Raw genomic sequence first — 16,083 nt, 5'->3', positions numbered from 1 at the left:
AACTTTTAGTAACGCAAATCACTCATGCAAACAGGAAAACTGGTAAGATTTCCACGATCAGACTAAATACAATCAGGAATTAATCAATATAATCAGGATTACATGCCAACACTGATGTTCAGTATCTGTTCAGTGTACGAAAATCTCACTCTGCTTTGAGTCTCAAGCATTTAACATGTTGAACAAGAGATGATAACGTGCAATCAAAAAATATCTTATTCAGTATTGATCCTCTGGCTGTGCAGTTTCAGATGTTTAAACCGGCTAACAGGAGGCAGAGGGTGAAGGCAGGTAGGGGGCGCTGTGGGGACGATTCCTCACCGTAGCTCCACACGTCGCTCTGATGGGTGTAGGTCCACTGGAGGATCGACTCCAAAGCCATCCACTTAATGGGAACCTGTCCACAGAGATACAGCGGTGATTCATCTCTGACATGTTTTCAGTCCGAACAGAAGCCAACAGGCATTGCCAGGGCACCTTTCCTCCGTCGGCGTGGTATTCCTTCTCGTCAGCCGTCAGCAGCTTGGACAGACCGAAGTCTGTGATCTTGACGTGGTTCGGGTTTTTCAGCAGGACGTTCCTGGCTGCCAGGTCGCGGTGCACCAGGTGGCGCTCTTCCAGGTAGTTCATCCCCTGAACCAGCAGGGCGCAGCGTGTCATTTAACAAACCAGAACTCATCAGTAAAAACATAAATAAATATTTGAATTCCATTATTTTGTCCAGGTTACCATGAAATGTTGGTTTTAACTTTAAGTCAATGTTGGGAAAAGTTCCCCAGACCGTGTGATCCAGAACAACCCAAATTCACTCTAATCTCATTTACATTTTCCCAGCATCTAAACATTTCAGATGGGACTGAAGAGATTAACACTCCTTCATCCTGATGCGTTCAGGTTAACGAGCCTCAGCAGGATTACCGAGCGCCGAGGTTCCTGGCTCACCTTGGCGATCTGAACACACCAGTTCAGCAGCCACTGGCCGCAGATCCGCTCCTGGTGCTGCCGGACGTAGTCCAGCAGGCAGCCGTACGGCATCAGCTGCGTCACCAGCTGCACGGCCGACGTCAGGCAGATGCCCAGCAGGCGGCAGACGTGAGGATGGTCCACGCTCGCCATCACGTACGCCTCCTGCAGGGAAACCCGCAGAGTCACAAACACCAACGGTCCATGAATATCACACATTCATGACCTGCAGGTCATCTTTAATAAAGAATTAAAACCTGCAGCGTCAGAAACACCAACGGTCCATAAACACAACGACACGGCAGAGCAGGTCAGAAATATCATCTGGTCATCTTTAATAAAGAATTACTTCCATCCATCCATCCATTTTCTAACACCCTGGTCCCTAATGGGGTCGGGAGCTGCTGCCTCTCCAGCTAACGTTCCGGGCGAGAGGCGGGGGCACCTGGACAGGTCGCCAGTCTGTCGCAGGGCAACATAAATAAATAATTACTTTATAAAATAAAACACGGTTTGATGCTGTAAGAGTCAAATTCACTTAATTAATAATTAACTATCTGTGTATATAACTATGCAGAGAAATACGAAAGTATGAACTGTTTTAGTTACATTAATAGTCGATAAACAGAAGAACTGCAGATATTTAGCTGGTTAGACATATTTAGTTAATTAAAAACTCATTTATAAATGATAAACTCATTTATAGCTATGTGATGTGGAATGTTTGTTCCAAAAACTAATAAATACTGCATTATTTAAAAAACTGATGAAGTGATTTTAAATCAGAAATTCACTTTATGAAACCACAGAATAATGTTAATTTGTTCATATGCCGTATTAATTCTGATTTATGCAACAATTAAAACGGAGATGGCAGAAATTCAAATATACATTTTATCTTTTTGCCCTTTTTTCATCCTTTGATTTTTTAATTTATCAAGTGAAAATTGTCCTACATGAGTTTCCTTTACATGTAAATGTTTTCACTTGCTAACATTTTCTGACTGTTTACTTTTGAACTTAATATTCATTCTGAAAACATTTCAATCCAAATCTCAGTTTATCCAAATGGTCACTGCTACGCTCACCTTCTGTTTTGTGACAGAATTTTCTGTATTTTCTTTGTATTATTGTCCAGTGTAACGTATTGTGGCTTAACGTCCATTCCCATCAATCACCTTTAACTGTGAATGATACATATGCAGCGTATTGTCACATATGGTAGGAAACAGCAGCTCTTGGAGATGTGCTGCATGGATGAGTCCTACAGTGATGTGCAACATGATCTCTGAAGGTTTGAAATGAAGAACTGAAGGACGGAGGCAGGAGAGTCCATCAGGATACCAACAGGAAACTGTTGAATCCCAGAAAGAATGTAAATCCATTAATGTTTCTCTGCTAATGAATCACTTCGGCCTGTGGGATCAGCGGTAAGCTCAGGATTGGTTTGTGATTAACCATGAGAAAATCTGGGCAGAAACGGAGACAGTAATCCTAATAAATACTGGTGCTGTCCAAAGGGAACAAACCCAACACCGTACTGAGCCTTGTTCTTTCTGTTCAGAAGAGCCAACACAGTTAAAGATGTAAAACACAAGACAAGATGAAGGTGGGAGTCCCACCACCGAACCAGAGGAGAAGCAAAGCCTTACGTCCAGAACTTCCTGGTTGACTTTAGGTGACGTAGCCTCTCTCAGAACTTTGATGGCGACTGGGATCCGGATGTTTTCTCCGTCAGGGTTCCACAAACCCTGAACAGGGAGGCATGAAGTGAGTTATTTCATCATCTCAGGAGGAAAGAGTTTCTAACGAGGTCTTCTGTTTTCAGTTAGTGTTGGCACCTTATAGACCGTCCCAAAGGCCCCGGAGCCCAGAACTCGGTCCTTCTTGAACTCCGTCTCCTTCAGGATTCTCAGGAAGGCCTGGTTGGGAGCCTGACCGCTCGGAGTTAACGGCTCCACCAGCTGCAACGTGTCCAACAACATCAAGCACAACCAGCTTCGGACTCAGAGAGTTTGTCTCTGTTTGACATTCTCAAATTACTTCCAAAGCCAGAGTTGTGCTTCAAGAGTGATGCTCACCTCCTTCTCTTGGAGCAGGCGCCGTATTGTCCTCTTCCGTTTGACTCGCCGGCGCCGCAGCAGAACCAGGATGAGCAGCGACACAATTACAGTGATCAGGAGTCCACTGACCACACCCACTGCCAGAGAGGAGTGTCCGCTACCGCTGGTGGGAAACAAAGAGACCAAAAAACAGATGAGTCAAAAAACGGTCCGGTTTATACACCTTCTGATCCAAACTGAAAGAAATCATCATGTGAACTTCCAGGGGCATTTACATTGACATAATCAGATTAATTCCTGATCAATATGATGTCATTATTTCTATCCCGCCCAATGACTCACAGGAAGGTTGACTGGTGTGAAGACGGTTAAGCTAACCCAACAGATTGATGCTATGTTTGGGCAGAGCATTGCTACTGAATTTGGTGTTGATGTGTAAATTATTTATTTTTTTCTATTTTCTTTTGAAAGAAGTTGGTAAGTTCACAACAGATCCTGTTAGTTCAGGTGGTTCAGTCACAGAACAGTTCGCCAACCAGTCGACTGGCAAATAAACTCAGCATTGTTGTTGTTTTTGTGTTCATGTGTTCATGTTTTGCTGTATGTTTGTGATTTTTATTTGTAGTTTTACCCTTTGCATCCAGACAGTCCAGGACCAGAACACCTGCAGACACAGACAGTAAAATAAACCTTCAGTTCTTTTCTCTGCTGGTTTGAACTTCTCAGACCTTTCACGATGAAGTCTCAGGAAGAGGTTTTACCCTTGGGTGCAGTTCTGATGGCACGGCTGGCATTGGCCCATCCTATCCGCATATTTCCAGATCAGAGTGTCTCCGTCTCCCATCATGCCGTGCGGGCAGCGAGGGATGCATTGGGGGCCATCTTGAAAGTGCGCACACTTGGAGCAGTTGGCTGGCCCCTGCACAAAAAAGGGTTTAATACTCAGAGATAACAGAAATTCATGCAAAGTATTTAATTCAAATTGCAACAAATTATGGCAAAAGGTCAGTTTATGGAATCAAAGAGAGTTTCATCTCAGAAGAAGATGTGGGATACTTTTTGGATCTGCAGTGTTTCTCCTGTGAGTAAAATGGATTCCGAATTAAAATGTAAAAGCTATAATCTTTCAGACATTGGTTGAGTTGATGTGAACTCACTGGACCATAGCAGGTCAGGCTGTCAGTCTGCAGCAAACACTCCTGGTGACACTGAACACACCTGCCGTCCACCTGGGCCTCTCTGGGTTCACTGCACCAAGAAAATGAAATCAATCAAGTAAAATTAAATCAGAACTATAGCTGATGTGCAGACTGCAGGCCTCTCACCCCTGCAGCAGGTTGCAGAATGCCACACAGCGCCCCCCTCTGTCCACATGGAGACAGGAGACACACATTGTAGGCCCCGGGCCCCAGCAGCCGTCCTTTGAGCACTCGTGGTTGCAGGTTTGATTCTCACTGCTGGCTTCATTCTGTATGACCTGGTCCTTAGATCGGAACAAGCGCCTCCAGTTGACGGTGTTGGTGTAGCGCAGCTCTGGCATGTTCTTCAGGATCACATTCCCAGCGCTCACCTCCTTCAGGGAGCGCAGACCGAGCCACTGCAAGTGATTCACCTGAACCACCACAAAGCTGAACCCTCTGGGAGGAAAACATTCAGTTGGTCCACAGCTGGGAAAACTACATGCAGAAAGAAACCCAGAAACTCACCTGGAAAACGTAGTTCTTCCTCTGATAATTTCCAGGTTCTCGAACACTGACAGAGACGTCATGTTTTCAGGCCACCACATGATCACTAGGTAACCTGCGACACCAACAAGCTGAACTCCAAGGCTGGTTTCTGCAGACATGTTTCTGATCTAATGGCAAAGCTAACAAGAAAACCTACCAGTGATTTCCTTCACTGTCGTCAGGTTCCACAGATGCTCAGGATCCATCGGCCCGATGTTGTAATGCGGATCCCTGGAAGAACAGCCGTTACATAATCACCGACATCAGAGCAGAACATTCAACTAGAATCAGTTTCAGAGACAATAACAGTCAATACATAAAACCAGGCACAGCTTTCAGTTTGGACAATTAAACTCTGGATTTATGGATCTTACATTGTTTCGCATGTTGGCATCAATCAAACATTCGTTTGTGAAGCATGAAAAAACTTGGATCATCCTGTTGAACTGGACCTGAGAGCTTTTGGACTCTTTATGGAGTCTAATTTTCTGAATCCAAACACTGATCAGTGGCTCACCTGCATTCAGAATAATAACTTACTGACTCCATATGCCTGCATTAATCAGTAGGAAGGAGCTTTAATTTTCAAGGAGCAAATTTAAGAGTCTGTGTTGCCGTTGGTGACCTGTCCAGGTTGACCCTTGCAGATCGGCACCAGGCCCCTTCATGACCCCACAGAGGGCCAGCATGATGGATGATGGAAGGACAGAAATGTAAGAAGAAAAGATGACGACGTTCTCACCCTTCAAAGGAGTTCTTGTTGAGGATGATGTCGCCGTTGATCTTGGTGCAGTTCCTGAAGGACCCAATGTTGGTTGAGTTGACAGCAATAGTGTTGGTTAGAGACCCGATTCCAATTCCATCGCACACTGCAGGAAGAACAAGAACAACTCTGGGAATCTGCTCTGTGTGTGTATATGTGTGTGTGTGTATGTATGTGCGTGCGTGTGTGTGCCTTGGTCTTACCTTTGGGACAGACTCCGTCGCATGGCTTGCAGCTCCGTTTGCCATTCTCATCTACCTCATGCATTCCTGCACCGCAAGAGCGAACACATGCGCCCTCTGTCTCTACGTAGTTACCTGTGAATAAAGACAAACGTTAAGACAACATCAGAGACGAAACAACGGGCAACTTACTGACAGATGTTTACCAGCTGCAGGACAGATCTAAAGCTGCATTTCCAGGAACCTCAAAACATCGTCACATAATCAGTTCTTCATCTGAAGTGAGCTATTTCTACATGTAACACTTTTTATACTTACTCGGGCATTCCTTGACACAAGCGGCTCCGAAAGTGTACTTGGTGTTGGGGTTGTCCACCACCTGGTGGCTGGCACGGTCATAGATTTTCGGCGGAGGACAGGTGTCCTTACAGGTCCCATCATCGTTGAAGTCCCTACAGGCCTATAGAAACCAAATGAAACAAAGACTGGACATGAGCCGTACGTCTGTTAACTAAACAGTAGAGCGGATCTTTGTGAGCCACAGGAAGCAAAACTCTTTGGAACTGTTGAGAAGGTTATGTCTGAGCAGAAAGAAATTTATAAAAATCTCAATGAATTTCCACCGGAGATAAAGAAAAGTTCAGTCCAAAGCCCAGATGGTGAAACCCACTCACTACCTACATGATGATCATCAATGTTCTTTATATTTATGGCTTGTAACTTGTAGACCAAAATACATGGTTTACACTTTTTTAGCTAACATATTGAATATAACATGGAATAATCTTCTCCTTAACCTAGGGTGAAGCCCAGACTTCCCTCTGCCTGTCACTGGAGTCAGCTCCTCTTTGTGGCCAGAGATGGAGTAGGAACGTGGATCAACTAGTAAATCAAGACTTTCGTCTTTTGACTCAGCTCTCTTTTCACCACAACAGACCGGTACAGCACTGGCTTCACTGCAGACGCAGCACCAATCCACCCATCAGTCTCTTGCTCCATTTTCCCTCGTCTGTGAACAAGACCTCGAGATACTTCAGCTCCTCCACTTGGGACAGGACATTGTCCCTGATCTGGAAAAGACACTCTACCCTTTTCTGGCTCAAGACCATGGTCAACACTCGGTTGCAAATCCCTCCAGTGAAACCTGGAGATTACGGTTTGATGAAGGCAGAAGAACCACCTCGTTTACAAAAAGCAGAGATCTGAATGTCAGACCACCACAATGGATCCTTAAGATCCTGGTTGTGCCTAAAAAACTGGTCCATAGAAGTTGTGAACAGGACAGTTACAAGGGACAACTCTCACTGGAAACAAGTCTTTTTAACCTCTGCCAGCTCTTGCACCAGTCTAAACCTAACAGCCTGAATCAAAGGACCTATAACCTCACCCTCCTGCAGTGACCTCACAGCTGAACACCTCCAAGTCCACAAAGCACCTGTAGACTGGTTGGCTGAATTCCCAAGCTTTTCCATAAAAGTAATTATGGAAATTAAGAATATTAGTTTATGTGGTGATCAGTAGCAACATTCATGAAAAAAGTCATTGAAGTCAATAGTACTTTTACATTAAATGTGATTATGATCATCTGATACGGACCAGACAGTCTGTGGCTCTGGGTCCGGTGCAGCCCGCAGCACAGTGTTCGTTGCAGCAGTCGATGGGTTTGGGGCCGCGGCACCTCCTGCTGCACTGCTCAGCACACAGCAGCTTGGTGACTAATGGAGGCAGAGGCAGATTCATAAACTAACTCGACACAAAGAGCCAGGATGGTGGAAGGTAAAAGAAACAGTGGAAGACTTTACATTTCTGGCAGTGACCCGGTCCGGGTGCCCAACACGACCCGTTAACACAGCTGGGGTCACACTTCTGACCTGCAAACACATCCATGTTACTAACAATGTTCAGCCAGGATGAGAACATTAATGAATATTTTAGAAATGTTTTCCATACATTGGCGTTCAAACGTGTGTGGTGTGAGGTACATGGAGAGATTGCTGGTTTTATCCACGATATCCCACCAGTTGATGGTTTCCATGTTGCACAGCAGAGGGTTGTGGCTGACCTTCACTCCTCCTGACACAATCTCTGTTGGAGGCAAACAAAGTGTAACAATGAATGTCTGTAAAAATACAGGTTTCACTCATCAACTGACAAATTGTTCATGATGCATTTCAGCAACTTTAAAAATACATTGAGGATCAACAAGAGACTGAACATGAAATCAGAAACATGACAGCAGACGTTAGATTAGATGCTGAGTAGATGTTTCCATCCTTGAACGTTTTAATCCTGACAAGAAGAACCTGAATAATCTGGAGGTTATTCATAGATGTGACATTTCTGACTGGAGCTTTTCCTTTTTCACTAAACGTTTCTGCTTCTGTAAACCGTTTTGTGGTAAAAAGCATAAATTGATTAACCAGCCACTAAACCAGTCCAGCATTATGAAACCATGTGTTCACAGCAGAGGCGTGACTCAACCAAACCAATTAAGCTGAACGTCATACGTCATCAGGCACAAATTGTCAAGGAGCGGTCTGTTTCCTGCTGTCAGATCTCAATGTTCTGTTGAAAGAAGGCTTTTAAACGATCCTACAGCTCCACCCACTCAACCAGCTGCCAAGAACTCCAACTGACAAACCTTTATTTGCGCAATCCTGTGGGTTTTAAAGCTCCTCTAAAGTGTAGGACAAGCATGCCTTGTCCTACACTTTTCTGACACATCAGCTAATATTCCCTCAACTACAGACTTTCTCTGCGGTTTTGTTGGTGTGGGACGCTTCTGTAATGTTGACCCTTCTCCTTCTGATTGGTGACACTTGCTTGTGTTTATAACATCATCCAGATGCTGCACCCACCGGTCAGGTTGCTGAGCTGCAGCTGCTTCAGGCCAACCTGGTAAACCACTGACGACGACAGGTTCCTGAAGTAGTTGGACATGACCAGCAGGGCGTACTTGCCCTCATGGAGGTTCTGTCCCCGGATCAGACGCAGATTTACCAGTGGGATGGTGGACACCTCGTTCATGGCAATCAGGACGTAACCCCCAACTTCCTGGATGGACTGAGGAGACGGAGAGAAAGAGCTGAAGACCTGAAACTATCCAATAACCTTCAGCCGAGGCATTACTACAGGGTTTACATTAACTAGTCAGTTCAATATTTTATGAGAAACAACTGGCAGCTCAAATCCCAAATTAATGATCAAATTTAAAAGAGGTTTTATCACAAAAGATCGTTTCTTGAGTTTAGGAGCCTTTTTTGCCTGAATGATTATTCATTCGAAGAACAGATGAACTACTGAACAAAGATCACAGGAAAATCTGGTTAGAACAAAAACAGAGACGATGTCTGGATCAGGAGTTTTGTTTGCGTGTCAAAACCTTTCAGAAGATAAAAATGTAAACCTTAAAAGAACAAAGAGCTGAAAGTGACGTGATCAGTTTGACATGTCAGGTGTTGCAACATCTTTAAAAACTTTATCAGGAGTTTGATCAGAAACATGTCCGTCTGGAGGGAGAACCAGCAGCGCCTGACGTAGCGTGATGACGTGACACGGACCGGACTCACCTGGAGGAAGGACAGGTCCTGGTGCTCCTGGGTGTAGGTGATCTCCAGGTTCTCCAGAACCACGTTGCAGCCGGAGTACATCTTCTTCATGACGTGGTAGTGATGCTCATGATTGTCCAGCATGGTCAGCTGGTTGCTCATCCCCTGGCACACTGAAAGGAGACACACAGAGAGTTCACTGCAGTTCCTCTACCTGCCACTGAGTTGTGCTGTTTCCCCGGTGACCATGGCAACACAGAGTTTAAGGAGAAAAGATTCAGTTTTAATCTGCTGCAAGATTAAAAACTGAGTCAGAATAATTTGGTGAGAAATTTACTGCAGCATCAAACTTCTGCTCTTAGAAAATTACAGACAGCTGATCATTCAGAGCCTTAAAAGTATTCGCTCCCTTACAGATTTTAAAATTAATTATTTTTGGTTAAAAACCCAACATTGATATCAAACAAATAAAACTTCTCTTTACTAAGGGAATTCAAATATATCACCCAATTCATTCTCACTCTTCCTCATTCTTCAGACGCGTGCCGATGTTTTACGGTTACACCCTCTGAGTTGTTAGGTGAAGTTTCCACTCAAACACTTAAAGGAGCATAAAGAGAGGAGGCCAGAGGAGTGGCACATCCCAGCAGCAAAGGCTGAACAAGCCAGCGAGGAATGAAGCTCTGCAGGCTCACGTCTCTGTTAGAAACAAACCGGCAGCTCAGGAGTCAGAGGTCAAGGGTCGGTAAGATCTCTGAGCAGGTTCTGCTTCTGAAATGTGAACTGAATCAGTTCCTGTCTCTGAGCAGAATGACTCACAGCAGGCTGGTTTTCCTGCTGCTCTCATTCAGCCACACAGATCAGATCGAACCATTTCAGGAAGGAAGCCATGTTGGAACATCATCAGACTCAGCATCCTGCTGACAGTCAGAACCAATCAAAAGGCCAGAAATCAGAATCAAAGGGTTTTACTTTTATCAGCTCTGAACTGGAATCAGCAGTAAATTTTTTTGAAACTTGTTAAAAGCATTAAAACAAAAACTTCCACCAATTCTATCCATAAACACATAAACTGAAAGTAAAAATCAGATGCAGGTGAGAAACTTTTGCTTCATTTTTTTCCCATTTGGTTTCAAAATGACATTTCTAAGCAGTCAGACCTCAAAGAAAACTGGAAATCAGACAAGTTGATCCGTTTCTGCTGGGAAAGTTCACACCACAGCTGCTGTAACTAAACCTAAAGGACAAATAAATGAACTGAATGATGGTCTGTTCAGGCTGAAGGAGGAGTTATTGATGACTGGAGGCTGATCGGAGCTGATGGGCCCCAGGTGGAGTTCTCCTGGGGCCCCGCTGACCTTTGGGCCGGCCCTGGACGGACCGTCCACCAGATGAACCAACGTGTGTCCAACACCAACAGCTCAGAGATGAACGGCGGTTTGTTCGGACTCCCTGACATGCAGATGCTTCTCCCTCTGCTGATGAACTGATGAAGTCTTTCCTCCGAACTCTGAGTCTCTGGCTGATCTCCGATTGGCTGACTTCCTGCTGTGATGTCACAGAACCAACACAGCTGAGCTGGGAGTGATCCTGATTGGCTGCCGGCTGGCTGAGGGGCCGTCCCATTGGCTGGAGCCTCATGGGGAACGCTCCACATCTGGACTCAGACGTAATGACTTTTCTTATTTATTCCTTTCTTTCCATCTCCATCCCTCCTTCATGTATCCTGATCCTCTGTTTTCTCCAGGTTTTCCATCTATTTTCACTCCTTCATTCTTTTCCTTCCTGTCTGTTTTCTTCCCTTCTTCCGGTGTCTCTGTCCTCAGTCTGCATCTCCATCCCTCCTTCCGTCCTCCCACTCCTCCCAGGTGTCTCTTCTCTCCCACTCGTTTATTCCCATCCCTACATCGAAGATTCCCAAACATCCTTGTTTTCCTTCTCTCCTCAACATGAGGAATGCATTCATTCCTCATTCCTCATTTCTCAGAGTCTCCTCTCCAAACCGCTCAGATCTCAAACCTGTTCATCAGAATTCCCTCCTGCCGACTCGTTCAGTTATTCCAGAGGAATCGTCTCATCCAGGCTGCATGCAGCCGTTCGGTCCAGTTTGTGTTGATTTCACACGGTTCTTTACAGAATCACAACCAGAACGGAACCGGACCAGAACTCGACCAAAACAATCAAAACATGACGGGACGAGATTGATGAGCTCAGAGAAACATGAGCCGTGAAACGGACATGAGCAGAACCCGGTTGGCTTCCTGCACGGCAAACTAAACCAACACAAAAACACAACTAATTATTATTATGGTTACGCTTTTGTGGATATTTCCAAAAATAACTGAAACATAAATAAATAAAAATGAATTTAAGAAAACATTTTAAAAATGTGCCAAAGCAAATGTGGCAACAAGCTAAAATATTCTGAAAGACGATGAATCTGATCATGTAAATCCACAAAGTCGGAACAAAATACCATAAATTCCTGCATGTTTTCATCTGTGGATGTAAAACGACAAACTGAACATTTTAACAAGGCGACCCGTCAGCTTCCAGGTCCGGGATGGTTCCACACACACTGAGTCACATGGAAACAACAAAAACTTCTTTCCTTCCTGTTTTCTATATTTGCTGCTTTATTCCCTACAGTGTGATTTTTCCTCATTGTTCTGAGTGGCTGTAAATACCATGAAGTCCCAGATAACTCAGACTCCGAGCAGCTGCAGCAGAAAGTTCCCCGTTTCTCTGGTTTTAATAGAAAACTCTGTGGAAGGTGACGTGACGGAAACAGACGGTTTGTTTGCTCAGGAACAGGTCGGGCCTGTCTGCGTCTTCAGCAGCTCCACTGAAACCCGACGCAGGTGAAGCTGAGAGTTAAAGATAGAAACAAATGACGACAAAATTCATGTCACAAACCAAAGAGTTCATATTCATGTTCAGCTCCATTAGTGCAAAAACACTAAACAAGTGTTTTGTCTAGTTTCTCATACAAATACTTTAGTACCCATCATGCATCATGCAGAGGATTTAACAGCAGGATCATTATAGAATTACTTAGACAATATGACACTGTGATGCAACACAGTTGGCCTTCAGTTTCTCCCTCTGTTTGCTCCATTTTAATGTAATTATGCACAGTTATAAAAACAATGAAGCTGATGTGTCAGAACAGGAAATATCACTGGAATATCCCAAAGCTCAGCTCAACATTTCATCTGATGTGTAAATAAGAAATCTTGATGGTTTTCTTTTGGTCAGCTGAACTTCATATGAACAGTTTTTATGTCTGTGCTGCAAAATGAAACTTTTTAAACTCATTCCTCTTTTCTAAGCCCTAAAAGTCCAAATTTTCCATGAACTGAGGCAGACGGATCAGAACCCGTCACATGTTGGTTTAACGAACTCCGTTCTGTTATCACAAGTGAATCTCTGCTTGTTTTACTCGCTGCCGTCAGTTTAGTGGAAATGAATGTTCCTGAAACTGTCTACCTGCAGCAGATCACAATCACAGCGCCGGCCAATCAGAGCTCAGAGGGAGGACAGTTCAGCCTTTTTCTCAAAAAACAGGAGATGGAGGGCGAGATAAGACTCACTCACACACACACACACGTCTGGAACCTGCATGGCACATTGTTTCTCTCATTGCAACATTCCTGTTTTGGTTCTGCTGAAGGAAATTCTGGGCTCAGACAGACGTGTGTTTGTCAGGACGATTGGATTATCAGGAGTCGACCAGCTGATGATTCCTCAACATGCTCTCTGTGTTCAGCCTGAACTGAGCCTCCCTGTTTGACACACTGAGCCGCTCAACCCATGAACCCAAACTGAGTCAACAAGACCTGAACATGTTGACCCGAAGTCTGACTTTAGACCCAGAAACAAGTTTAGGTCCAAACAGGTTCTGGGAACTGATGCTGTTCCTGGAGATCGTAGCTTTTCTCAGCTCCTTTCCTGATTTTAGGATAAATTCCTCAGGATTTTAACCTTCATCACCAGACGCTTTTCATTCCTCGTATGTTTCTAAACTTATGATTCCAGACAAAACGACAAACAACGATGGATTCTCTCAGTTAAACTACTGAGTGTGGATCTGAGGAGTCCCAGGAGGAAACCTTTACATGCACAGAGAGAAAATGCAAACTCCAGGCTGGGATTCAAACCCACAACCTTCCTGCTGCAAGGCATCAGTAACAACAACTGATCCACCAAATGTGAGACCTAATTCAATAAATCCATCACTTTCACCAAATTCAACCAAAGCAAGACGACTGGACCTGCAGACGTTTGTCTTCACCGCTCATTCTGACTGCAAACCTGAAACTATTCAAACTTTAAGGATGCAGGTCAGAACAGAGAGCAGAAAGACAAAAACAAACTCTTCATTAATGAGAAACGGTCTTTCACACTGCAGGATTATTAATCCATGAAACCAAACTGAATCTTCAGGTTGAAGAAACAACCAGAAAAACCTTTAGATGTGAAAGAAACCAGCAGATTTTACCTGTAAAGTCGTTTTTTTCCTAAACTTTGTAGGATTTGAAAAGTCTCTGCTTTTCTGTGGTACATGTTTCTAAAATATAAAAATGATTAATTGATCTTTGCAGCAAGCAGTCCGAGTCCCCCTGCAGAGGAAGACCTCTGTCTGTAATAAACAATCTGTGCGTCTCGTCTGTCAGGTTGAACCTGTGATGAGCAGAAACCTCCTCAGTGGATCCTGTTTGTTTTTCAGATGGAATCAGTGAAGCTGCCGGCCTGCCTGGACCTGCAGCTCCGTGCTTCTGTCTCCGTTTTCCTTCCTGCTCATCGACTTCGCAGCTTTTCCATCCAGTCCTGTTTGATGGAGCGCGAAGCGTAAAGCGGCTCGATGGCAGCAGATTATTTGTGACTGGAAACCTTAACAGTGTCTCTAATGAAAGTTTGCTGACACGGAATCGACAGTTTTCCGCTCTGAACGCCTGCAGCTCCAATCAATGGAAACGTTTGTTGTTCCACTTCAAATCGTTCTGGTTTTAAACTGCAGTTAAAAGCTTTTATTGATTCATATGATCGACTGAACTCAGCTCTGACCTTCCAGATGAACCGATTCCATAAGCATCTTTAAAATCCACCAGCAGAATTTCAGAAAGTTTTTACTCATTTCTGGTCCAGATTAAAACGGCTGAGGCTGTAAAAACTGATAAAAATCAACATCCAGTCCTGAAAACATCTGCAGGAAAACAGAAGCTGGTCTGATCAGCTGCTGCAGGCCAACTTTTAACTAGATACTTTTTATCAAACACAAAATAATCAGGTTTTTTATTTTCATTCAGTTAAAGCGACAGGAACACATTTGGCTTTGTGACAATCTGCTGGAGATCCGATAAAAACGGATCATTCCTGGAGTTTAGGACCGACAGACTCATCAGTTTATTGTGTTTAAAACATTTTTCTAAAAATGTTCATGAACTGAAAAGGAAGCCAAAGGAAATCCAGGAAAATCCGAACAAATCCAGAGAAACTGGACTCTGAGCTGGTTCCAGATCAGCCCAACCTGCTGCCCAAAAACTACAAAAATCAATTTAACTGAATAAAATGTTTCCTGTGAACCTCATAAAAATCAGCAGCAGGTTTTTAAAGTCACTGAATAATCGAGTTCATTGTGGTTTGAATACTGACTAAAATAATCATCATGATTTTCTTCGTGGTCTTTACGTCCTCATGGAGCTCACAGACATTCCTCTTACTTTAAATAGGACAGTGAGTTCAGCTGAATCCTCGACACGTTTTCCAGCCACAAAATGAACGAAAAATATAAAAAATGATGAGGGGAGAACAGAAAGAGCTGCTAATAATAATAATAATAATAATAATAATACACTATGTTATTCTAACTGGCCCCGCCTCTCGCCTGGTTAGCTGGAGATGCACCAGTGACCCTCCTGACCCCGTTAGGGACAAGGAAAATGGATGGATGTTTAATATGACATTCATCAAGTGACTCTTATTGGGATAAAATAACGGCTGCATGTCGTCATCCTCAGTCTGCAGGTTGGTGACCTTGACCTCTGACCTGCAGCAGGTCCCAGGGTCCCTCGGTGTTGGAGATGCTGCTCTGATCAACCAGTTGAGAATCTGCAAAGTCAGCAGATTCAGTCTCAGCTGATCCGACCCAGAAAGTCTGAGTGAAAACGCTCAGAGCCGCTTCATCCTGCAGGATGGAAGCTGCAGCTCTGTGACCTTTGCTTCTGAAGGTCACAGCAGACTGAACAGGAAATGGGTCGATTTCCCTGAACAGAACCTGAACCGGGCAGAAGAGAACCTGCTGGAACATCAGCAGCTAATCACTAAATCTTCCCTGTGCAGTGTGTGTTAGCGGGGAGTGTGTGTGTGTGTGTGTGTGTGTGTGTGTGTGTGTGTGTGTGTGTGCCTCGCCTGCAGCGCTGCGCGGCTCAGAGCGAGACGCTGCTTGTCCTCGGCCTGCAGCTCCGTCTCTCTGCGGCTCTTAGAGGAAAATTCCAGCGTCGGTCTCATCCTGACAGTTAACCGTAAAGCTGCGTTTCCCGAACACGGTGGCGGCTTCCCGTTAACTGCTGCAGCACCGGGTTCTGCAGAAGAACCGGGTCAGGGTTCTGCTGCAGGTGGATTAGCAGCCGTGACCTCTGACCCGCTGCGTGTCGAGGCAACATGGATCCTGAAAAGCTCCGCGGTCACGGCTGAGGAAGAAAACTGTGCAGGGCTCAGGTTTCCATGACGACCGCAGCTTTAAGATAACACCGAGGTTTCAGTGAATTCCTCAGAGCCATCATCATCATCATCATCATCATCATCATCATGGCTGTGATTGACCTGCTGGTGAAG

General features: G+C 44.5%; 1 protein-coding gene across 2 annotated transcripts in view; it reads right to left on the bottom strand.

Moving 5' to 3' along the window:
• Nucleotides 1-16,083, bottom strand: part of LOC103156750 (melanoma receptor tyrosine-protein kinase) — a 36,646-nt gene that overhangs the window by 5,178 nt on the left and 15,385 nt on the right. For both annotated transcript variants that reach the window (XM_016664567.1, XM_007578907.2), the window contains 20 exons: nucleotides 9,268-9,419; nucleotides 8,557-8,761; nucleotides 7,649-7,783; nucleotides 7,501-7,569; nucleotides 7,295-7,413; nucleotides 6,017-6,158; nucleotides 5,720-5,833; nucleotides 5,496-5,622; nucleotides 4,911-4,984; nucleotides 4,733-4,826; nucleotides 4,352-4,663; nucleotides 4,184-4,274; nucleotides 3,788-3,945; nucleotides 3,658-3,690; nucleotides 3,045-3,189; nucleotides 2,805-2,927; nucleotides 2,616-2,714; nucleotides 943-1,128; nucleotides 478-633; nucleotides 322-397 (listed from right to left, as the gene is read on the bottom strand). In XM_016664567.1, the coding sequence (XP_016520053.1) occupies nucleotides 322-397; nucleotides 478-633; nucleotides 943-1,128; nucleotides 2,616-2,714; nucleotides 2,805-2,927; nucleotides 3,045-3,189; nucleotides 3,658-3,690; nucleotides 3,788-3,945; nucleotides 4,184-4,274; nucleotides 4,352-4,663; nucleotides 4,733-4,826; nucleotides 4,911-4,984; nucleotides 5,496-5,622; nucleotides 5,720-5,833; nucleotides 6,017-6,158; nucleotides 7,295-7,413; nucleotides 7,501-7,569; nucleotides 7,649-7,783; nucleotides 8,557-8,761; nucleotides 9,268-9,419 (2,610 nt within the window). The remainder of the gene's footprint in view (nucleotides 1-321; nucleotides 398-477; nucleotides 634-942; nucleotides 1,129-2,615; nucleotides 2,715-2,804; nucleotides 2,928-3,044; nucleotides 3,190-3,657; nucleotides 3,691-3,787; nucleotides 3,946-4,183; nucleotides 4,275-4,351; nucleotides 4,664-4,732; nucleotides 4,827-4,910; nucleotides 4,985-5,495; nucleotides 5,623-5,719; nucleotides 5,834-6,016; nucleotides 6,159-7,294; nucleotides 7,414-7,500; nucleotides 7,570-7,648; nucleotides 7,784-8,556; nucleotides 8,762-9,267; nucleotides 9,420-16,083) is intronic.

The sequence above is a fragment of the Poecilia formosa genome, unplaced genomic scaffold (assembly GCF_000485575.1).
Source record: "Poecilia formosa unplaced genomic scaffold, Poecilia_formosa-5.1.2 Scaffold497, whole genome shotgun sequence".
In the NCBI taxonomy this organism is placed as follows: domain Eukaryota; kingdom Metazoa; phylum Chordata; class Actinopteri; order Cyprinodontiformes; family Poeciliidae; genus Poecilia; species Poecilia formosa.
This window is presented reverse-complemented; position numbering and strand designations above follow the sequence as displayed.